Source organism: Octodon degus, unplaced genomic scaffold (genome assembly GCF_000260255.1).
Source record: "Octodon degus isolate 3935 unplaced genomic scaffold, OctDeg1.0 scaffold00015, whole genome shotgun sequence".
Taxonomy (NCBI): domain Eukaryota; kingdom Metazoa; phylum Chordata; class Mammalia; order Rodentia; family Octodontidae; genus Octodon; species Octodon degus.
This window is the reverse complement of record NW_004524591.1, coordinates 14,802,535-14,826,611: the sequence shown is the minus strand read 5'-3', so window position 1 is coordinate 14,826,611 and position 24,077 is coordinate 14,802,535. Positions and strand designations below refer to the sequence as shown.

Genomic DNA, 24,077 nt, shown 5'->3' with positions numbered 1-24,077 from the left:
CAAAGTTCAAAGTTACAATTTATATTTGGCAAAGTCCTGGAAGGTACATACTTACTATGGAGCATCAAGGACAGATCACGTGTGTTGACCTTTATGACCAGGTGCTCTTATGAAGTTGAGGTCCTAGTCAGGATAAGGTAGTTCATGGATTGACACCCACCCACCATTCCAGAATGGGCCTTAGCAACATAGGACTTGCTTTACTAGCTCTGCCTCTTAGTTTTCTGGAGGGCTGTTTGAGAAAACTTGCCATGGTGATTAAGTGTGGGAAGGGGGATGGCAGCAAATGTACCTGACATTTACCATACTCCACGTAAGTAGTAGCCAGACAGAATTTGCCTCAGAAATAAGTCAGGATCTCCTCCAATCCCCTGAGAAATACACACCAGAGGTCTTAAGACTGTGCTGTGGTTAAAATGTTAGCTGGTAAAATGGTAGTTAGACCTGTGCATTGAAATCACCTAGAGAGCTTGTTAGAAAACAGATCACTAGGCACTTCCTTCTGCTCCTGGGCCTTAGTCTGGGGTGAGTTCTGAGACTTCTGCCTTTTAACAAGTGCTTTGCTGCTGGTATGAGAACTACTCTTTGAAAAACACATGTCTAAGATAGTGAAAGAGGGTTTTGGCTTCCCACCATCTGCCACATTATAGACACAACTAAAATGATTGGTTCAGGTTGAGAAGGGATGAGAACTACTGGCCACATTAGAGTTTTTCACACTTTTTGGGCATAAAAGTTTCCCCAAAGAATGTGTTAAACATATATGCCTTTCTCTAGACATTCTGATCCAGAACATCTAAAGTGGAGAAAAATCTGAATTTTAAGTAGAGGTCTGAAAGACTTTGAAGTAACTATATTTGGACACTTTGAGAAGCTGGTCATGGCTGTACAGTTATGAGAACTTAAAAGGGCTTGGAGGATAGGTGTGCAGAAATGGTAATAAATGAACACATTAATGTTGGGCTATGGAGAAGCCTTCAGTGTCCTTGGTACTCTTGTCTGAGTATGTCCTGGATGCTTGGAGAGCATACCATTTGCAGCATGGCTGATGAGCAAAGACAGGGTCACATGTCTGTGGCGCCCGGAGGCGCTGCAACTAAGGAAAAGCCAGCCAGTGCACATCACTGCCCATAAATATCCTGACATGGGTCAAAATTAACACAAAGAAGCCACATGTGGGAGCACTCCTGTAGTCCTAGCATTCTTGGAGGTTGAGGCAGGTGGATCAACAGTTTGAGGCTAGCCTAGGCAACTTAGTGCCTCAAAATACAAAAACAGAAAAAGGGCTGGGAATACAGCTCAATGCAAAGGCCTTGAGTTCATCTACAGTACAAAAAAAAAAAAAAAAAGGCTGAGGAGATAACTTAGTGGCATAAGTTCTTGCCTGGCAATTGTAAGGCCCTGAGTTCAGTTCCCAGTTAAAAAAACAAAAAACAAAAAGCAACAATAACAAAAAACTCCATGAGATAATTTAACAATAATAATAACAATAATATGTCAAATCTTGGAACTCTGTCAAAAAAAGAAAGGCATTCTCTTGAGAAGGAAACCTAGCTTCTCAGCAGTCCTTGTGACCCTAACAATCTTAGTGAGCTGTGAGGATACTGAGGTCAGAAAGAGACCTGAGGGCTCTCTAAGGCCAAGGCAAACAGTGTTAACAGTCACAGGGTGTGCAGGGCAAGTGAGGTATGCAGTACCTAAGTGCTTGCATTAACTGTTTCTGGGAGGCCCGGCAAGTAGGCAAGCGAAAACCTACAAGTACCAAACAGATTGTTTCGATGGAATAGGCAACAAATAAATCAAAAGGCAGTGGACATTGATAAGTTGTAGCTCTTACATCCAGTACCAAACAAATAGTGGGCATGAAATTTTCATGTCATAATATGTTGAGTAGCAAATGACATGAGTTTCAAAGTTTGTCTCTTAATTGTCTTCTCTTCTACCTGGCTAGACAACCCTGCAACTTGTCTTTAAATCTGGGGAATGTTACAAGCTGTGTGGTAATGAAAATTGCACATGAGGGTCCCTGTCAGATGAGAAATGGCTGATAAAAATAGACGTCTGTGGTCTGGAGAAGGAAATATTTGCTGGATGGGAGGTGGGAAGGGTAAAGTTTTCAGTGCAGATTATGGTGACAAAATGGTTCATCTTGTCCTATATGATGCCAGGGGGCAAATCTCAGGCATGGAAATGGTAGACAAATTTAAATTTTAAATAATGAGAAACTGTCTAGGGGAGGTTTTTTTTTAAGCAAGTGAAGTGGAGTGTTGTGTTTTTATCACAGGATGTGTTCAAGCAGTGGTCATCCGCTGGTGTTAAGAAATTTCCTTTGCATAAGAAATGCGGCTAGAATTCCCTCTTGGGTTCCCTGATTCTATAGAATGATAGGTATTTTTATACTTTTTGTTCTGTTTACTCAGTAATGGCAAATAAGTGTTTTAAACACAAACTAGCATTGTGCTACTGTTAAGCACAGTCTTATGGAAACTTCTACGTTTCACACTTGGCATCCACATGTATTTCTCAATGAGCTCTGAGCAAACACTATGCTCTTCTGTGAAGAAGTGGCCTCTGAAGGGCTGGGAAGGAGGACGTTGAAGTTTGCATTCTGCAGGCACCTGCCAGCCGAGTAAGCGCTTGAATCACTGGGCTCTTTATCATTCCAATTTTCGTATATGTGCTGCCGAAGCGAACACAGTTACTGAGCTCTTGAGCTGTGCCTTCCAAGAGGAGATTGCAGTGCAAAATGCCGTTAGGAGTTGCTTGCTGCTGAGATATGGGAGTGCAGATTTGTTTACACCTTTACCCTCATGGTTCACCTCCAAGCACAGTCACATAGTGGCTCCCTGACCAGACCATTGATAAGGCAGATTGCCAGAGCTTCATGTGGGGCTCTGGACCATTTATCAGTGTCTGAAGTTATAGTAATTAGAACCTATTTCCAGAAACTACTGGTTCTAATTCTCTGGTCTGATATTCTTTGAGCCAAATAATCAAAGGCCTACTTCTGATTATTAATATAATACATATTTTTAAAATCAAGGTGCTTTAGAGGGGCCATTTCCAAAAGGTGAATATCTAAGATTAGAATAATTCCTTTTACCAGAAATAAGTATCCCGTTATAATGTTTGGCATTAATTGAAAATGGAATTTATTTATTTGTTCTATTGGGGAAATGCAAATTTGCTGAAACTTACATGCCTTGTGGTCTTCATGAGAGTTATTTCCAACTATGAAAGCAAATCTGTTTCTCAAGTCTGGTCAAGTAAGTGTATGCATGCTGACCTTCAGCCTAACAGGCTGGTAAGAAGCTATCAGTTTCCAATCTACTAGTTATCAGTAAATTGCTTTTTGCACAGCCAATGGTGATGAATTATGTGGCATTTATCTTGCATTTGTTTTTTTTCCAAAGTAAGCATGCTGCTTTAATGATTTAAAAATAGTCTGTTCACACTTGTGTTCCAGATTTGGGGAAATGTTAATCTATTAGAAGACATAAAGGTTTTAAAATTCTGTGGAGTCCATTTGTTTTTGATTGAGGGAGGGGTATATGTTCTTATCTTGTGCTGCATATGCCAGGAAAGGAGAAAATGGAATTCATGTCTGTTGAGTGTCCATTCTGTTCAAGCCAGACACTTTATACTAATTTTCTCATTTAATTCTCACCATTCTTTGACAGGTGGATATTATTATTCCCCATTTTATACATGAAAACCAAAGACTAGTACATTATCAAGGTACAGTGTGGGTTTTTTTTTTTTTATTTTGGGGAAGGGTCTACGGTGTCTTCAGGGTCTCACTACCAAATCACACTCTAGTGATCCGCCTGTTTACAGCCTCCCAAGAGCTTGGATTACAGGTGTGCATCACTACGCCCAGTCTCAATTGCCCTCTTAGTGAGCCCCTGGGGCAGGGCCAACATGGCAGGCCCAGTGTTTGTAATAAGGAAGCACCAATGCAAACCCTAGTTAGCTCTCTCAGAGGCTCATATGTGGTATGTACATGTCTTCTTGCCATTTTTCCCAAATGATAATCTCTTTTTTAAGTGACATTTGTTTTAAAAGTAACTTACAGGGCCAGGATATAGCTTAGTGGCATAAGGACCTGCCTGGCAAGTTCAAGGTCCTGAGTTTAATCCCAGGTATCACAAAACAAACATATAAGCAAAACAAAACAAGTTACAAATCAGCCTTGGCAAAACCATAGTTCCTAATTGTTCCCCATTTTTGGTAGGAATCCATCCACTTTTCACCTGTGGAAGACCTAGGTTGCCACATGTTTGCATGACTTATCACCATTTGACTTTTAACTGCAACACTGGTTTTTCACCCAGGGCCTGGCCCATGGTCTTCTCATAGGTGAGTGCCAGTGGTGAGAGAGGAACCTGATCATTTCAGAGGTCCCAGAAGGACATTTTTCAATTGGCCTAAGTTGTATCTGCTTTTCACACCTGGTTAATTTGATGGCCTCTATGATTTAGAGAAAAGGGAGTTATGAGTTTTCCTTCTCAAATTGATGATTTATTGACATGAAAGGAGATCTCAAACTAAATTCTGCCATACATCAAACATTCTTTACAGGTAGGAAATAAAAAAGCAGCTCTGGAGCCTGTTTGACCCCTCCAGCACATTGGCAAGGATGCAGTGCTCAGCCCTGTTCAGGGATCAACCCCTGGGGCCAAGGACCCTTCTTCAAAGGCTCACAGTGTTCTGAGTGAGGCTTGTGTACTTGCCAGTGTAACATTCTGTATGTGTTCTTAAGATCTGTTAATTTTACTCTATGGAAGTTGTGCTTCATTTTAAAAACTAGGTGGAAATGAAATTATCATCCTTAAGCTCTTTGAAGTCTGTGATCAGGAAGCTATTGCATTTTTTCCTAACCAGTGAATCTCTTGAGTTCGACATCTTCCATTCGAGGTCAGTGGATGAGGTAAAAACACTCAAAAAACTTCATGGATACCCACCTCATTCTTGCACAGACTCTTGAATCAGTAGCCTGGGATCCTGGTCCCACTTCTTAGAGAATTTCTCATCGATGTAGGTCGGCACAATGAAACAGCTACTTGGCATAGAATATACACCTCCATGGAGGTTTCTTGGGGCTCCTGCCAGTTGGTTCCCTGTGGTGAACCAGCCCATCCCTGCAGAGTCCTCTAGGGTGGACATAATAATTACTTCTTTGTAAGTGACCACCCTTACTCTTTGGGTCCCTCAGTCTTAGGCTGTTGCTGCCTCCATATTTTGTTGCATCTAAGCATGTGCTTTTCTCAGAACTTAAGCCACCCTTGGTCATTTTAGCTAAAGTTTTATAGAGACTAGCATGAAGGTAGGTGCTGGGGGATGAAGCAGATGTATTTCCCGGGGCAGTAGTCCCAGACTCTGCTGAGGATGTGGATGTGAGAGGAGCTATGGATTCTTATTTCCTCTGAAGGGTGAGAGAGCCAGGCATGATGTGCTGCAGAAACCTTGAGCATAAGCGCCAATTTCCAGGAGACTCAGATGTGGCCTACTAATAGTCTCAGCCCAAGTAGTTGTCCCCTCCAAAGTGAGATTGGCAGGGTCAGAAGATAAACATGGCCTTTTATAGCTGTTGCTTCTAAGACAGGGTTATGTCCTTCTGTTTTGGCACAGTGGCTCTCATTTTGTTGTCCTCACTTCACTCCCTTTTTCACATTTCACATTCTTCTGTATTCTTGTTTATCAGGATCTTAGCCCTGAAGAGAAACAAACCAAACCAAACCAAACCAACACACACCCAAACCAAACAAACAGAAAATAACTTGCACACATAAGCAGGTGTTGTTTGTTGATATTCCTAATCCACTGTGGATATGTTGTCATAGCAATGTAACCTGTACATATTCACATGGACACACATATGTGCACACACACACACACACACACACACACACACGTTCACACATATATTTATTCATTCAGTCTTTTCTGGCTTCCACCGGGTTAGTTGTTTTTGCCTTTCTCAAACAGCACAGCCAACATGGTTATTAAACAAATTAGTAGTGTATCTTTACAGCACCTCTTGGCAGTTTATAACTAGATCAGTTTGCTCCTAATCCAGGTACACTTAATCATGTCCCAGTAAGAAGAGTGAATGTTACGAAGAGGTCGGCGTTGTTTGCTTTTGGTCTTATTTATTGTAGGTTTCAACCTACCAGAGAGAGAGAGACAGAGAGAGAGTTATAAATTAGATGGTAGTAACATTGCAGTGAACTTCTTTGACTATGGGTGCTTTAATTTATTTTCTAAAATTTAGACATTTTCTTTCATTGGTCTGATTTTAGTTTAAAGAGCTAAATGTCAAGGGAAACATAACAGATTTGACTATTTAATAATTAACCAAAAGTTTTGCATCCTAACTAGCCTGTTTCTATACAATTGTATAATATTCTTCTGTTAAAATTAGACTATGTGCATACTAGTACTTGGATGGACTGGATGTAATTTTTCTTACTGTGGTTAACATGGATGAGAAAGTTGTAGATTTACTTGAATTTAATGTGTTTGATAAAATCCTTGACTTTCTGAATCCCAAAACTAAACAGCTTCATTACCCCTAACTCAGGGATGTGGATAAAGGTGGTGTGATTCCAGGGCTTCTCCTCCCTGGACTAGGGGAACTCTCCATCAAGACAGTACTCCCGAATTGCTCCAGAGGTGTCAGGAAGCAGCCCAGCCAGCAAGCGTCAGGGCTACGCCTGTCACTGCCCTGGTCCATCCATGTCTTTCCCCACTCCAGATACTTAGGCATTTTGGAGACCTGTATTGCATCTAGAAAGGTATGGTGTGTCATCTCGGCAGTCACTCACCCCCAGTCTTTCTAGTCCAGCTCCCCAGCTCTCCTGCATAGGACCGCAGCTGTTATCATCACAGCTGGATGCTGGGTGGGGGCCAGTTTTCAATACTATGATCAGAAGGCTGGGAGAGTACCTTGATTCAGCCTCCTGCTGGCTGTGTGACTGGGAAAGCGACCTGGCTGCTGTGATGCTTGTTTTTTTCTCTATAAAATAAATTTAATACTTTGGTAACCTTGTTAATTAAAGGAAACAATATTTGCTTGGCAGTAAATAGTATATACTTTATAAGTTATCTTTGTTTTAATCCTTAATATGCTACTATAGAAAATTCTGCTTCTTTTGCAGTGTTTGTTATATGTCTTACACTGTTTTTTAAGAAGATATTTTCCAAAAACCTTGGAGAATACAAATTCCCATCTCTGGCAGCCACTAATTGGCCTCCTGTCTCTATGGATTTACTGACTCTGGATATATAAAGAGAAATTTATAAAATAACATGTGGTCTTTTATGTCTGCTTTGTTTGGTAATGTATTCAGCGTTTCTCAAGTTATAATGTATATCAGTACTTCATCCTTTTTATTATCTAAGTAATATTCTATTAGATTTTTTTCTCAGATTTAGTCTCTCTATTCATCAGTTGATGTACCTTTGGGTTGTTTCCACTTTTGACCATGAACATTGTTGTATCATATAGTAATTCCATCTTTGTCTTTCTTTTGGTATTGGGAATTGAACTCAGGACCTTGTGCTTGCTAGACAGACACTGTGCTGCTGAGCTATATCTCCGCCCCTTTGCATTTTTGAGAAACTGTCAAACTGTACATACTTGTACCATTGTTTTGTTTAAGACAGGGGCTCACTATATAGTTCAGGCTGGTGTTGAAGTCATAGTGCTCCTCCTACTTCAGCTTCCCCAGTACTGGGATTACAGGTGTCTACCACTATGCCAGCCCTCATTGTTGGTTCTATTATCAATGTCTGAGGGCTCCAATATCTCCATGCTCTTTCCAACATTAGCTATTGTCTTTTTTTTTTTTTTTTGTTACTGTTTTTCTTTTAGCTATCATAGGGAGTTTAATGTGGTTTCTCGTTATGGCTTTGGATTTTTTACAGTACTGATTGTGTGTATGTGTGTCAATTTAAATTTCCATATTAATGTTCTTAGGCCATTATATTGTAAGGCTACATGAAAATCCACCCACACAGAATTTCCAATTAGAGGAAGTTGTAATGCATCTTTTCCTTCTCAGACTCTATTAGAGGTTAGCACAAGGGCTCTGGAATCTCTGTATGGATAAATCATTTGCAGATGATTTGTGTCTGAGAATGATATTTGATACTGATACAGGGGAAAGAAACTCCCAACTTGAAAGATACCTGGGATGAGTTCATGTTCTCTAAAACTGAAGAATTAATTTTAGGAACAACAGAGGTTAAGCCAGAATATATTTATTAAGGGAAAGAAAGTTTCTGTCTGAGAGAGGCACAGAAGGGGACTTGACTTGGTTGCCAAGGAGCCTGGCTTTTCTAGGGATTTTTATAGAGCAAAACCAGGAAGTGAGGCAGGTTCAAGGTAGGAAACATGAGAACTCACCAGTGGGCATGAGATAGAACAAAACTATGGTCAAACCAATAAGATTACAAGCATAACTGCTCAGGTAAAATTGATTGAATTGGGATCAAATGGGGAAGCACATCATGTAGCAATTGGGCATGAATACAGAATAGGGGCTTTTCCCATAGGAGAAAAAGGGATTGGCAGACAAGAATTCTACCACTGAACGACCCATGCAAGGGATTGGGTTCATGACTCTTCCTGACTTTCTCAAGGTGCTAGAGACCTATTTAGAATAATAATTCCTGATGTCTGACTGTAGGGAGGTAGGCATTTGTTTGATCTTTTGTCTTGAGGTCTGGCCCACAGTGGGAGTGTCTGTGTCTCCCACAGTTGGAGGTATCTTATCTTCCACACTGGCTCCTTTGAGGGCCCAGCCCTGTCTGACTGCCTATAATATTTCTAACTCAGCTGTCTACAACAATACTTCTGACCTTCTCTCTAATTTCTTTTCTTTTCATTTAGGAATTTCCTTTGGGTAGTCCAAAATGCTTTTAAGTATGTTGGATAAGAGCTGAACTACCAGCCTGTGTGGGACTCCATATTCTCCGTTCCACTGTCTTCGAATGGCATTCTGACTGCATCAAGGCCAAGGGACCAGTTGTTCAGGATGAGTGATGAGAAGAACCTCGGCGTGTCCCAAAAATTGGTGTCACCTTCAAGGAGCACAAGTAGCTGTTCCTCCAAGCAGGGAAGCCGACAGGTAAAGTTTAACTCATGCAAATCTAATGATACAAATGGAAGTCACCAGGAAGTTTGTAGTTAAAATATGCACATTTACTTGGGAAATCCTCCTTCTCCACTGAAGAACATTTGATTTCACCTTAACTATATGAAAAGAGTCAGTTATACATAGTTTTTAATCATTTAGCTTACATGCCTACCAGATAGGAAGAACTTTATTTAGTTCTTTTTTCAGTCTTTATAACTGCCCTCCAACATAGGCATTAATATTCACCTTTTTCCCTCTAAGGAAGTTGACTCAGACAGACCAGGTTTGCCCAAGGACATGCAGCCAGTGAGCAGCAGATGAGAAACTAAAGCTATTTGGCTCTAGCACCCATACTTTATACTCTTCTCACCAAAATGAACAACAGTCACTTTTCCAGTAATTTTAATACCCACCGCCCCACCCCGTGCACACTTCCTTCCCTTCACCAAACCTTTAGTGATAGCTTGCAACCTAGAGTAGCTCGAAGTCTCATCAGCTTTATTTCCGTAACGGTTTGAGGGAACCTAGTCAATGGAAAGAAATGGTCAAAAGAAATTAAGTAGGATGAAGAAAAAAAGGGGAAACGGGACTTGAGTAATTAACTTTTAAATAACTGTCAGGTAATTGTATGTTACTTCTTGATTTCCTTTATAATGAATCTCTGTTGGCAAGGATTTTTGGGTTTCAATCACTGGCAGCACATTAATCATTATGATTTTCTTCTGTTTGAGAGGGAGCTACCAAAAAGTCAGATTTATCATCTGGCCCCTGAGCTTTTCGGTAAGTACCTGCTGCCTGGTTGGCATTGCCTTTGCCCCATTGGGAGTTCTGGCCCTGGTTCCACATTCGGAAGCAACAACTGAGCAACCTCCCACCTCAGGCCCCGTGCACATACTTATGTTGCTTTAGCATGGAGCTCTGCTTTTGAACATTGTCTCAGAGAACTGACTACCCCTGAGCCTGTAATTCTAGATCAGTTAGAGGTTGCCACAGGCTTGACATCTGGAGAGCCCTCTAGGGTCTCCTTGAGGGGTTAAGAAGGAGCATTTTGTCAGCATTTGTTTGGGATTTAAATAAAATAACTACAATTAGTCATTCTATTTTCATAAAGGCAACTGTGCTTTCTTGCTTTGCCAACTTTCCACAGGGGTTTTCTCTCCCTAAGCCAAAATTCTAGCAGGAATTTGAGTGGAATATGTGGTTTTCCTTTCTGCCTCACCCCCTTTTGTTCCTAGTAGCAGCTATTATTACACACTCCTTTGAATGAGGGAAAAACTTGATTCATTCAATTCCCAAGTACTGACAACACCTGAGGAGTAGGAGCAGCTCAGTGAAATCCTCACATTCCGTACTACAGAAACTTTTTTTCAATGTTTGGTCTTCAGTTGATTTGCTTTATGTAGTGCCTTTTTTGGGGAGCAGGTTAGAGCATAAAGATAAGAAGAGTATGCTTAAAGCCTCAATTTTCTTCAGAATGAATAATGAATGACTCAATCACTTCATCACATGGATGTTTATATTTAGAATCTCCAGCTTTCATATGTACATAATGTTGTTTATAAAAGTAGATATGTTTTGTGAGTAGCAGTGGTACAAAATGTAATACATTTATTTGTCCTTTACCATGATTTTAGTCAAACAGCTCATGTTTAATTTTCAGGATCCATTTTCTTTCTTTTTTTTATTTTTATGTATTTGGTAGAAGATCTCACTATGCAGCTCAGACTCATAGTGATCCTCCTATTTGCAGCCTCCCCTGTGGTGGTATTATAGTCATGTGCCACCACGCCTGGACTCTGTGGCCAGCTCAGCTTGCCTGTGGGTGTGTGTGCGGGGGCTGGGGGTAGGTCTGCATGTGGTGTTGGGAAAGGATTCATTTTCTTACTCTGTCTTCTGGTACATCTTCTCTCAGTAAAGATGTTCTAAGCTGGGCACAATGACCCATGACTATAATCCCAGCACTCTGGGAATTAAGGGAGGATGATGCAAGTTTGAATCCAACCTGGCTGACCTAGTTGCTTAGCAAGACTGCCTCAAATAAAAAAGCACTAGGGATGATGTAGTTCAATGCAGAGGCCCAGGGTTCAACATCTGGAACTGTGCAAAACAAACAGTGCTCTAACCAAAGATAGCCTAGAGCGTCCTCATTCATGTTGTTCACTGTAATGATTCGTATCCACTCTGCCTCTGCAGAGTGGCCCAAATCAAGCTCCAGGCTTTCCACAGACTGTCGATGGGGTAGGAGACTTGGCCTGTCACTCTCCCTCTCAGGAGACACAGATCTACTTGGTGATCTTCCAGTTGCTAAATATAGGGATGACATGGCATATTCACATCATTGAAAAGTATGAGTTAAACATTTAGAACTTCAGAATTTCCATAGTAAGAAATTTAACTTGAGGAATGTTAAACTGTAAGATGATCTGTACAATCACCTCCTTGTATTGAAAACCCCAGTGTAGCATCATTTTCAGGTTGTTCTGTTTTTTCCTTTCTTCTGAAGAGACTTCCTATGATGCTGACTTGATTGGCTGTTGTCTGAAGTTCTAGTATTTCTCCTGTGCTTTGAAATTATAGTTAGATACTCATCTTGCGCTGGCTTCAGGTGTTCATTCTCTGCACACACCCTGACTCTTTTAGGGATTTGCGTTTGGCTATTTTCTTCCCCAAGGACCCTAAAGTCTTATATTTGCAGGTAGGGACCTCTCTTCAGTGATGATGATGGTGTGTCTAAGGTCTGTCACCAGGGCAGCGGCAGAACAGCCCATGTCCAGTAGAGGGACTGTGGCTGATTCTTTGTTTTCTCCCTAGACAAGCACATTTGAAAAGCCCCCTTTTCATCGTGGTGTGGAAGCATCTGCATCTCTGCATGTTCTCTTACTTCCAGCAGTGAGCCTGGCTCCAGTCCTGGCCTTTTTCTGGGGCCACTTTTTACCCTGATGTCCTATGGATGTAGGTTAGTGAACACCTCTGCTAAAGTATATTTTGCATTTTTAATTTACATTTTGTTTCTGATCAGTGGAGACATTTCAGTTTTTTTTTCTTTGTCATAACCTTTTTTCACCAACTCTACTGAAGAATAATTGGCAAGTACTATTGTATATACTTGCCCTGTATGTAGTGCTTTGATTTGTATATAATACATTTTGTGATGGTAAACACAGTCAAGCTAATTAGTATATCCACCACCTCATATAGTTATCCTTGTATATGTGTGGCAAAAACATTAGAGATCTATTCTGGTAGAAAATGACTAGTACAGTGGTACCTTGTCATCAACTGAGATATTGGTACTAGGATACATGAGGAAACATACCAAAATCTGGGGATGCTCAAGTCCCTTGTATAAAATGTCATACTATTTTCATATAGCAAATATACATTCTCTTGTCTAGTTAAAACCATCTCTATAATTACTTATAATACTTAATATAATATAATGTCAATGCATGTGAATATAACATAGTGTGTTTAGGGAATAGTGACAAGAAAAATCTGCTTATGCTGAGATTCATTTTCTTTTTTCAAATATTTTGTATCTGTGGCTGCTTGCATCCATGATGCAGAACCTGCAGACGCCAGCATTCAAGTGTATATGATACAGTATCATTACCTATTGCCACTATCTTGTACATTAGATCTCTGGAACTTAATCTTCCTGTGTAGTAGAACTTTATACTCTTTGACCATCATTTTCCTTACCCACTAGTCCCCGGGAGCATCATTCTTTCTGTTTCTGAATTTAACATTTTTTTAGAGTACACACATTTGTTTTTCTGGGCCTGGTTTATTTTAATTAGGATAATGTTCTCCAGGTCTATCCATCCCTATTAGATTTTATTCTTTTTAAAGACTGAGTAATATCCCTGTGTGTGTGTGTTTCTGTCTCTGTATACATTATCACAGAATACTACCATTATGTGTTGCAAGTATGAACAAAAAAAAAAAAAAGAAAAAGAAAGAAAGGAAGAAAGGAAATGACTGAGGAGATCTAGAGACTGAGCGAGGGAGGACAATGCAGATGGGAAGGGGAATAAAAAGAATGAAGATATGCTAACTACATGTAGCTATTCCCTAAACTGTGCACATTATGTACTACATATGTATATAGTATAACACTATGTTGATTGAAGGACTTGCTCTTTGAAAGACTTGGGGGGTTTTTGCGCTTAAATTCTCATCTAGTAAAGCCAGTGAGGGACTCTATTTTAGCCACACTGGCTCTCTGTTAAAATTTCTGGAACTACATTTGCTTTTGTTCTTGTTCCTGGAACTGAACTTGAATGTCAATTTATCTTTTCTGCTCTAGACCTGCTCTGTGTAACTACTGTCTTAGCTGTATGACTGTGTTAAAAGGGCTTGCTTCCTTGGAGGAAAAATGCCACCTAAATGAATAGCAAATATAAAGTACCTAGGCTAGCACATGGGAGACAGTAAGAGTGGGTTAAGTGAATGAATAAATAAACATGCAGTTGCTAGGTGGAAAGATTACTATTCATGAAGCTCTGTAGATCGATGAAGTGGGCTAAGATATACCTAAGTGGGAGGGAAAATTGCTATTTTAAAAACCTTTAAAATATGAGTAATTGCAATTTCCTTTTGTCTTCTTCCCACTGCCCCCTTAGATTTCCTTCCTAGAATTTTCCAAGTATACATTTCAGAAGCCAGATTAGACTAAATAAAGATGATTGAATATGGTTTGTCTTTGCTGAAAAAAGAGTTATAGCCCCAAGTTTTATTTCTTCAGATGGTGTCTATTGAGAAGCTATGGCTGAAAGGCCCTGAGTGGGCAGGTATGAGGCCATAGAGCACAAGGAGCTGAACTGAACATTACAAATAAGAAATCAACTCTAATTGCAAAGATTATGAACTCTAAAGAGGGCAGAGCCTCCATTATTTTATGTGTTTTTAGTATTTGGCAGGAAAGTCAAATATCAGAGAGTCCTGCCAAAATAATTGAACAGTGCTTTACTCTCCATTGCGGGGAATTTGAACAGCGAGATCTATTGCTGTGAGTCTCCATACAATTCTGCAGTTAGCTCTTATCACCCTGCTACCCCTGGGCTAATCTGAGGTGACATTTGTACTCCCCTAGGGTCACCTGATGAAGGTTTATTTGTGCAGGCTATTAGATTATACTGTACTCCAGAGAGTACAGCCAGGCTGGGCTCAGGGCCAGAATACATAGGACAGGTGAGTTGAAGAGAACTTGCCAAGTTTTGCAAAGTGAATTAAAGGTACAATGTTCAAGTGTATTTATATACAGCTGAGGCTTGAAAATGCATAGTCCCCAGAAATTTCTTTTAAATTATCGTATCTTTAGAGATGCTGAAAGTTACCAGCTTTTGTGTATATGGCCTGAAAAAAACCAAGACCACCTGAGGAGCAGTGACCTTCAGGCAGTCCTGATAATCATATTGTTCTATGATGGCGTCTTAGTTTGTTTTCTGTGGCAGTAATAGAATTCCTGAAACTGGGTAACTTACTAAAAAGTAGCAGTTTATTTAGGATATAGTTCTAGAGGTTTAGAAGCTGAGGCACATGATTTTGTCATGTTGTGGATATTGTGTTGTGTCCACTTTTGGCTACAGAAGAAGGGACAAAACACAAGGGGCAGCCTCACTTTATCCCAGCCTACTCTAGGTGACCAGTCTAGTCCCAGGAGAGCAAGAGCTGAGAACTCCTCCTACAAGAAAGACATTTATCCCTTGTAACCTAACTTCCTTTTAGACGCTCCATCTCTGAATGCTGCCACAGTGACGGTCAAATTCCAATCTGAGTTTCAGAGGACAAACCTATAGCAGAAAGTTATAGAATATGAAAGGTGATAAGCATGACCTGTGGAGCCAGATGGCCTGAGTTTGAATCCCAGCTATTTATAAGTTGTTTGACCTTGAGCAGGATATATGCCCTCTCTGTGCCTGGGTTCCCTATAAGGTTGTGCAAATTGTTTAGTTGTAATACATTGTGCATAGAGGGTGAGCTGTGGAAGTGACTAATAAATAAACCACCTCCCATAAGCAGGGGGTGCCCAGGAGCCCTCAAGCACCCTTACAGTTGACTCTTCCAACTGCAAGGCAGGTGGCCCAGTCCAAAGCAGATGGCTTGTAGGTGTCTAGGCTGTGTTGCAAGGAAAAGTCAGCAAGGCAATAGGGTGAACATTCCTTTACCCTGTCCTTCAGAGTCTCAAAATAAGACAATGAAGTCTGTATTGCTTTCTACACTATGGAGAAAAAATATGTCCCAGAGATATTGCTGACAGTTAATTCAAGTTGCACATGCCCTATATAAATGTATATTTAAATTAGCCCTTATCAGCCAACACCTTGATGAATGCAGAGTGAAGGATAATGTAGGAAAGTGAAGTAGCCTGCGTTCTCTGTTGTCCTGGAGCTGTCTTTTCTGGCAGGCCCAGCTGAGAAAGATAATTACCTATATATGTGTTAGTTTTCCATGTTCTTGTATTCTATCCCTATTCCTTCTCCATATTGCTGATTTTTGGCCTCACCTATGGTTGTAACATTATGTCTCAAGGTAGGAATGGCTAAGAAGTGGCTCAGTTCTCAATATATTTCTACATGCAGTAAGTCTTAAAAAGAAGAGCACAAGCATTTGCTGTTGGAAGAGGTTACAGCATTTGCTAAAATGTCATATTTGGGTTGTCAAAGTGTCTTTGTTCTTCTCTATGTCCACAAATGACAGACTCACTTCCATTCCTTGCTTGGAAGAGAAGGAAAAACTGAACAGAAACACTTCTGGAAGTTGGTGAACTATCTGTACTGGTTGGCAGTTCTGGAATAACAAGGAGCAAATATATTTGGGTACATTTTTAAAATGTGACTTGATAAAAACTACATGGGGTACTTAAGAAACTACATTTCTTCATGGTTGGCAGCGGCATGTTGCAGGACACAGGGGAGCGGAACCCTGACCCAGATGTCTGGTTGGCAGCATGGTTCACCAGCTGTGCAGTTACTAGAATGTTTTTGAGAAACTACAGATGTAGATGTGAGCTGAATTGACTCAACACTTCTTTCCCAGGGAGGAGAAAGTCTACTTCAGGAGTCCAATGATAAAATGTTGAGAGCTCAGAAATAACATTCCATGAGGTAGGACAGAGCAAAGCAGAGGACTCCTAGAATAATTCAGTATCCTCTAAGGCCTACAGCATGGCCCTGTCACCAAGTCTACCTGTTTTCCTGTGCACCTGTACACAGCACAGGTAAATCACATTCTTGGCACATCTTTGGCTTCCTGGTCTCTCTTGCCCTAGGCAGTGGGGTGAATGGTAGCCCCCCCATAAAGATATATCTACACCCTGATCCCCCAAATCTGCGAATATTACCTTATTTGCAAAAAGATCTTTTGCAGATATAGTCAATGTGAAGACCTTGGGGGAAGAAGAACACTTTGGATTATCCAAGTGAGGCCTACATTCACCAACAAATGTCTTTGTAAGAAATATGCAGAAGAGAAAATGGATACAAGTGAGGTACTGATGTGGAAGTGGAAGCAGGGATTATCTGGAAGGATGCAGTCGCTAGCTGGGGAATGCTATAAGCTGCCAGTACTACCACAAACTGGAAGACTCCAGAAGAAGCACAGCCCTGCTGACTACTTGCTTTAGATTTTTGGCCTCCAGAACTGCTAGAGTATAAATTCTTGTCCTAAACTGCCAACTTTGTGATCTTGTGTCAAGTAGTCTTGGTAAACTAACACACTCTGCTTCAGTCTGTGTGTCGATTTTTCTAAGTCCCAGATCTAGCCCTTAGTCCTAACTAAAGGCATCCATGCTTGGAGATTGGCTGAGTTCCTGCACTCACTTTTGATTTAATTCTCTTATCTGATGCCCACAGTTTTTCAACCTGTGACATCTTTTTGTTTTCGATGTATGCTATGTGCTAACTTCTTGAAAGTCAGAACTTGGCTTTTCATCTGTGTCTCCAGTCATGGTGCTGAGGTTTAGCTTTTGAGTGGGGACAGCCTTGTTGAAGAGAAGCTTGGATAGGGCAGCTGAGCTGTACTAAATACTAAAGTCATTCCTTCTTTGATTCTTAGGCTTCTGTGGATCTTAAATTTTCACTTGGGTTTCAGTATGAGAACCATCCATTCTTGAATAGTACTGTAAAACAGATGACTACTGATTTGGATCGAACATAAGGAAGCATTCATAGCTAAACTTCTGCTATCTATGCCTGGATCCTAATCATATATTCAGTTTTACCTAGAGTCTGCCTCTACTTTGCAAATTTCATTTAGCTCTGGAAAAATAGTTTGGCATACTGTGACAGAGAGCACTTATTAACTAGTGACATCCAGCAAGAGGATTTTCTAGAGGAGTCCTGAATGCTCCATAATTGGATCATGAAGGTTTCATCTGAGTGAGACACTACTTCTCACAAAGCTCAGAAGTCAAAGGACAGGCCCTACAGTATGCCACACAAGTTTCTTTAAATTAAGAAGTAATAGCAAATGAAACAATAAAACAGTGCTGGGTGACATAAGGAGCAAGAATGTTGCTACCTTCTCACCACCAGTCTAGTTCAATTCTCTGGGGTACCTGGATGGGAGAGTCCCCATCCCTTGCGCTGTGCTCCCAGTCTTGGAGTCTCTCGGTGGTATCTCTGCAGGGTGGTCATCAGCCTCCAACAGAGCACTCCAGCAGATGGGGAACTGGAGTTTTCTTATAGCAGCTACAATTTTGTTATTTTGCACAGCTCTGATTTTTAGGTAATCAGATAGTCTGTCCTGTATGCAGAACTGGACTCCAAGACTTTCTAACTCTGATTCATTAATCCTGATTTGGAGTCTAAGAATCCCAGTTCCTCAAGATAGCCTGGTCTTCTAGAACATAGTTGCTCTCCATGGGCTTGTGTCCAGTAGCAGGTACAGAATCTCAGTCTTATCACCCACTTTTGAACTGAAATGTATATTGTGGCCTGTATATTGTCCAGGTGATCTGTGGCACATTACAGTTTAGAAGAGCAGAATTCAATCTCATGTACTGCTCCTGTCACAACTAATTTTTTAAAAAATTGTTACTGCTATCTGATTGGCTAGTGCTCAAAAAAATTTCAGCTGAGAAAAAACATTTAATGAGACAACAACTCCAATTCAGAGTAAATGAAATCTATGCAAAGAAAGTACATTGGTCTGACATCAGTTAAAGTGGCCATTCTATTCATTGAAATCTATTGGCAAGAATTCCATATGTCTCAAGTACAATCATAAAAAGTATTGTTGATGATTGTTAATCTTTCTTTTTTCTAATGCATTTTAGTATAGGGACTATAGGATCTCACTACAGAGATTAGACTCATAGCAGTACTCCTGTTTTCAGCCTCCTAAGCTCTGGGATTACAGGTGTGCGCCACCACACCCAGTCTCAGTTGCTGTCTCAGCGTGCTGTGGAGGTGAGGCCAGCATCCCATGCCAGGGATCGAACCCTTGTCCCTGCACCTGTCTGTCTAAGCAGGTACTTTAGTCTGCTGAGCTATTTGGCCGGCCCTTTGTTAATCTTTCTTGATAGGCTTATACGATTACAAATGACTTTTAAATCATTGAACACAGATTAAGTTAGGCTGCATGTAATTTAGTGCTGGGCCTTGCCTTGTGATTTTTTAAAAAATTAATTTTATTAGTACACTTTTGACATACAAAATTTGTACTTGTACATAATGTATCTTAGTTCTTTTTTTCCCATTCACCTTCCTTTCCTTCAATCTTTACCTCCCTCTACTTACTAAACTATGTTGCTATTATTATCCTCTTATTTTTTATTTTAAAAATCCCTAATCCCTTTATTCCCCTCCCCTTACCCTCTCCCTTGTTTCCTTTCCTACTTGAATATTTTCTTCCCACTTCCCAATCTCTATCTTTTAGCTCCTTATTTACCCTTTGGGTTTCTCACACAAGAGAAACAATACAATATTTAAATATGTCTGTCACATTTATTTCACAAAATTGTGTTTTCAAGGTTGCCTTGTGATTTTTAGAAACCTGATAGACTTGGTAAATATTAGAACAATTCACTCTGCAGTCGTGTCAAGTAGAGGCAGACACAGAATTTCCCCTCCAACACTTTTGAGCTGCAAGAAGAAACGAAAGTCGAAATCATTTTTCCATTCTGACATGGCAAGGCAGCAACTGAGAATTGAGCGTTCGGGAGGGGCCTGGGGATGCACTGAGGAGACAGCTGTGCTGGAGCGGAGGGCTCCCAATTCGCATGCTCAGCAGTATGGAAACGCGCTTGGCCAGCTCGTGAGTCTGAATAAAGGCTTAGCTGCCGTTACAGCTGCAAAGCAGCTATCTTTGGAACTTTTTAGACATTCAGTAAAGCAGACTGAATTTAATGCCAGATGACAGTGCCAAACTCTCCATGTAAACCCAAGCAAAAACCTCAAGAAGCTCCTTTCCCCGGCCTCTTCCTAGTTTTTGGTTTTTTTTTTTTTTCCTCTCTCTCTACCTGATTGCTATTCATGATGATCTTTCAGCCCAGTACCCACTGCATGGGCCATCAGCCCAGACGCTGGGCTAAGTCAGTAGGCCTTGATCTCCTCATGGCCCAAGTTCACGGTGTTCTGTGTTTCAAGGTATTCAGTTTGAGGTGCACATTCCACTCCTAGGTCGTTAGCTATATGAGGAACAGCGGGAGCCACCCCCACCAAACCTGGCTTATTTGACTAGGAAGCACCAGTGTCTCTACTTTTTTGTTCTGAGAACCAGAATCCTAATTCAGCACACTTTATTAAAGTCCTACTTCCTGAGAGCTATGTGAAGTCTTTTCTATACTCCCCATCCTCAGACTTAGTAAATATTTACGTAGAGCCCCTATTTTCCATGTAATAAGATTATAATGAGTCAGATAAATTATATCAAGTAAGACTATAATAAATATGAGACAGGCTTCTATCCCTTCTGTCCACTAAGTTCTTAATAAATTGCAACATTGTTTTAAAAAAAGATTATACTTTTCTGCTGGATGGTTAAGACCAAGATAAAGCAAGACCTATATAGCAAGAAATGTAACTTTTGTATCTGATAAGGTCAGTCAAGTACCGTCAGGATTTATCCTGTAGCCCTGTACCGCACTTTGTAGATCCTTTGTCAGTGTCAGCCATGAGGATGAGTCGCAGCCATTGCTTGACCAATTTGCTCTCTGTGAAAGCCTGAGAGAATGTGCACACTAATACAACACATAGAATGTGTTGGACTTTAAGCCTTTTTCTCTCCATGTGACTCCCCAGGCACACTATATATCATTGATCACATTCCTCTGTGATCGATGAAATCAGAAAATTTGGAGCACAACTGAGTTACATGTTGTTACCGTACAGGTTCTCCTATGTCCCGAGTCTTCACTGACCTTGAAAGGTTAGGGCCAAAATGTTGGCTGACCTTGCAGCCTTCCTTTTCTCCAGTTTTGAACTGCTAACTTAGGTTGTTAACCCTCCAGAAGAGACGCTTATTATTAAACTGCAGTATATGCAGTTCGGTTTACCCTGTCTGTCTAAATATCAAACATCTTTGGCATATCATGGAACAGGTATTTTCCATCAAATATTGGTATGTTGAACTTTAAGACCTTACAGAATATGTAGGAAAAATAATTTTATACAGGTAGAAATAAGCATTTACATTATTTTACAAAGAAATTTAGAAATTAACCATATACAGAATTGTTAACAGGACAGACCTGTGACTTTTTTTTTTATTTTTGTGACTTTTTTTTCATTCATTACCCTTTAAAAAAAGATTATAATAAATAAGACATGGAATTTATGTGCTGGCTTTGGAAGCAGACAGAGTAATTGAGGTTTGTATTAGTGTGCACCATCATCGAAGAAGCCAGAGAATTTCTGCTAGAAGGAGGAAGTTTTGGGTGAAATAGTAATTCAGCAAGTTGAGAAGGAGAGAGGGGCAGGCATTGCAGATATCAAAGAGTGAATGAGGGAAAGCTTGTCAGTGTTAAAATGCATTGCTGATTTCCCACCCAGGTTTGGTGGGACAGTGAGAAGGTCACATACCTTGCTTGTCTCTCTACAGAGTGCTACTTCTTAGCTCCTCTTGTTTCAAAATCTTCACCACTTCCTCGATCTGTCCACCATTGTTCCCCTGGCTTATCGGATTCACTTCTTGTTCATTACCAGAACTATAGTAAAAATTTAACATGTGTAATATGAAGCAGAATGACTTAAAATTCAGTCTCCAGAGTAGGTGATTGCACCAATTGCTAGCTTTGTCACAGTAGAGAAAGTTATCTAATTTTTTCTTCAGTTTCCACATTCAAAACAATAAGAGTACTAATAAATTTACCTCAGTGGGTTATGTAAAGACTATCCCTGATGATACAAGTATGCTGTTAGCACACAGTCTGGTATATAGTAGATGCTAAACGCTAGCCATTGTAAATGTTTCATTAATTCTTTCAGTGCATTAATATTTACTATGTGTTTTCTTAGGTAGTAAACAACAGAAAAGGTTTAGGCTTTTATTGAGCTAGAAAGTGTTCTCCAATCATTTTGTATTGTTTATACATTGTTTCAAACAACCCCACTGTTATGGTTGATACATCATGTCAACTTGAGAAGTTTGGAAAGTTAAAAAGTGACTCACTTCGAGGCCAGGATCCTTACTTGGTAAGCATCCTGAGCCTGTGCAAGAGAGGGGCATGAGATGGTGTGAGTGCTGCACCAGTCCAAAGTGGGGGCAGCCTGCTTACAATATAAGAGATGCTCTTTGGTATTGCAGGACGTCTTACATTGTCTCCTGGCTCCCAACCATTAGATGCCAGACATATTTCCATCACTGTGACAACCACTAGTGACACCAGCATTTGGTATCTCAAAAGGAACAGCCCTAGCCCACTGAGTACACTGGGTTGGATGCTCACAAGCAGCCTGGTAGGAGAGAATTAAGATGTGGAGTTGGCCACTGTGCTTTCTTCCCTACCCAAGGAATGTAGAAACTTAGCAAATTCTGCTAAGCTGGCTTTTTCAACCTGGCAAGTTCTAAGCCCAGGTAGGAAATAGAATGAAGAGAACATATGGTATTTGGTAGGAAAAAAAAATACATTATTTGAATTATTTAGGTTAGAGGCCAATGCTCACTAGTTCCTGCCCTCCATGTTGGCTCACTGGCTCATACACTGTGTCTCAAGAAATAGGAGCAATCTAGTGCTAATATGAATTTTAAAACTGTTTTGCAGTTTAAGTTTTGTTTTCTTTAAACTACGAGAATGATCCCTGTCACTTTTTCCTGATTTTGTGAAGTATGCGCTGATGGCTAATCCCTCTGCTATTTGCACTATGCAAATGGAAGACAGTGAGCAGATGTGCCTGGTTGTTTAGTATTAGCACTCGGCAGGTTGCCTTCTGCTCCTGAGTCTGAAGACAAACAAATCCAAAGGGCTTGATCCACTTAGAGTACTTTGCAGAGGATTTGGAGCCTCGGAGTTTTCATTTGATAACAACAAAACACACACATACACCTTACTCTTTCACAGATATTTGTATTGTGTGTCTAATTTATAAATATTCACTTATCCCCAAAATACTGAGCATAGTTCAAATGCCTGCCAAATTATAATGTTTGAAGAATGTAAGTCTATTTGCACCCATCTTCCAGGACTGAGATTATTCATTTGCCATCAGATGCCTGCTTTTCACAAGATTGCAGGTTAGGCATTGTGAGAAAATCACATGTAAACCAGACCCTTTATATGGGCTCCCTCAAGGGGCCCATCATGCAGTTTGGAAGATAAAGCCTCAAGCATGTTATAAGAGGAGAGCCACTGGACAGTACGAGGGAACACTGATGGGGTAGAATTTTAACTTGAGGACCTTACAGATCTGTTAGCATTTAAACAGGTAAAACATGTTAAATTTTGAGGAATGTTTTTCTGATCTAAAATAAACACAAGCAGTATTTTTCTGTGTGTGTGTTCTTGCACGTCAGGAAGAAAGGCTTCCTATCCCTTAATAGTATGCATTCTCTAGTTAGTGTCAGTGTGTAATTAAGTGACTTTAAAATATCAATAATAATGGCTATAAAGAAATTTCATTCTGTGTTTCTGCCTGTCTTGAAAGAAAAGGTTCTTTAAATCAAAAACTGAATGTTTTTCTTTTTTTTCCCACTGAATAAATTATTTTTTATAACTCCAGACTCTGGGAGGCCACCATGGTTTTTCAAAACGGAGGTGTGTCCCTCTATCTCCATTCCCAGTGCAAGGGGGTCAGACAGGAGGCAGATGGGCAGATCACTGGGAAGAACTCAGGTGCTAAAAGAAGGAGGATTCTTACTGCCAGAACTTGAGGGCGATGGAGAAATGAGTCTCCTTGACTTTCTGCGTCCTCCTCTTCAAAGTGTCTTTGTCATGGGCACAGTATCTTAATGCCTGTTTCCCCAGTACTGTTCTAGACTTACTGGGTTTCTCTAAGCATCTGCGTTCTCTGCCTTATCACTTGCCTGTGAGCAAGATTTGATTCCAAGCAGGGGATCAACATCAAATTTTGGCCAGAATATGTTTATGAAACTTAGTTAACCCACATTAGAAATAATTTGTATCTGATCTGAATGGTAGTTATTGACTATATGTGTATGTGAGTTTATTAAATTGTACTGTTAAGATTTGTACATTTAATATACATTATGTTCCACTAAAAATAGAAATAGTAACTAGCCCAATCATTGCCAGCTTTAATCTTGTAATTTAGCAACGACTTGTTGATTTTAAAGTGTATTTTTAGAATTTTAGTGTTAATTCTTTCTAAAATGTTAATTAGTTAAAACAAATAACCAGCATTGGATGATTAATTGTAACAAATCTTTGTACTTCTATAAAATTGCAAATAACTCAGTAGAGTAATTGGCCAAAGTATATGTTTTTGAAATAAAAGGGAGAAGTAAGTATATTTCTGGAAAAAAAAAAAAAAA

General features: G+C 40.1%; 1 protein-coding gene across 3 annotated transcripts in view; it reads left to right on the top strand.

Annotated features, from left to right (window-relative positions):
* The window catches only part of Osbpl3 (oxysterol binding protein like 3), a 175,474-nt gene that overhangs the window by 74,178 nt on the left and 77,219 nt on the right, over positions 1–24,077 (top strand). For all 3 annotated transcript variants that reach the window (XM_004626473.3, XM_004626472.3, XM_023709925.1), the window contains exon 2: positions 8,897–9,134. In XM_004626473.3, coding sequence (XP_004626530.1) covers positions 9,042–9,134 — 93 coding nt within the window. In that variant the 5' untranslated portion in view covers positions 8,897–9,041. The remainder of the gene's footprint in view (positions 1–8,896; positions 9,135–24,077) is intronic.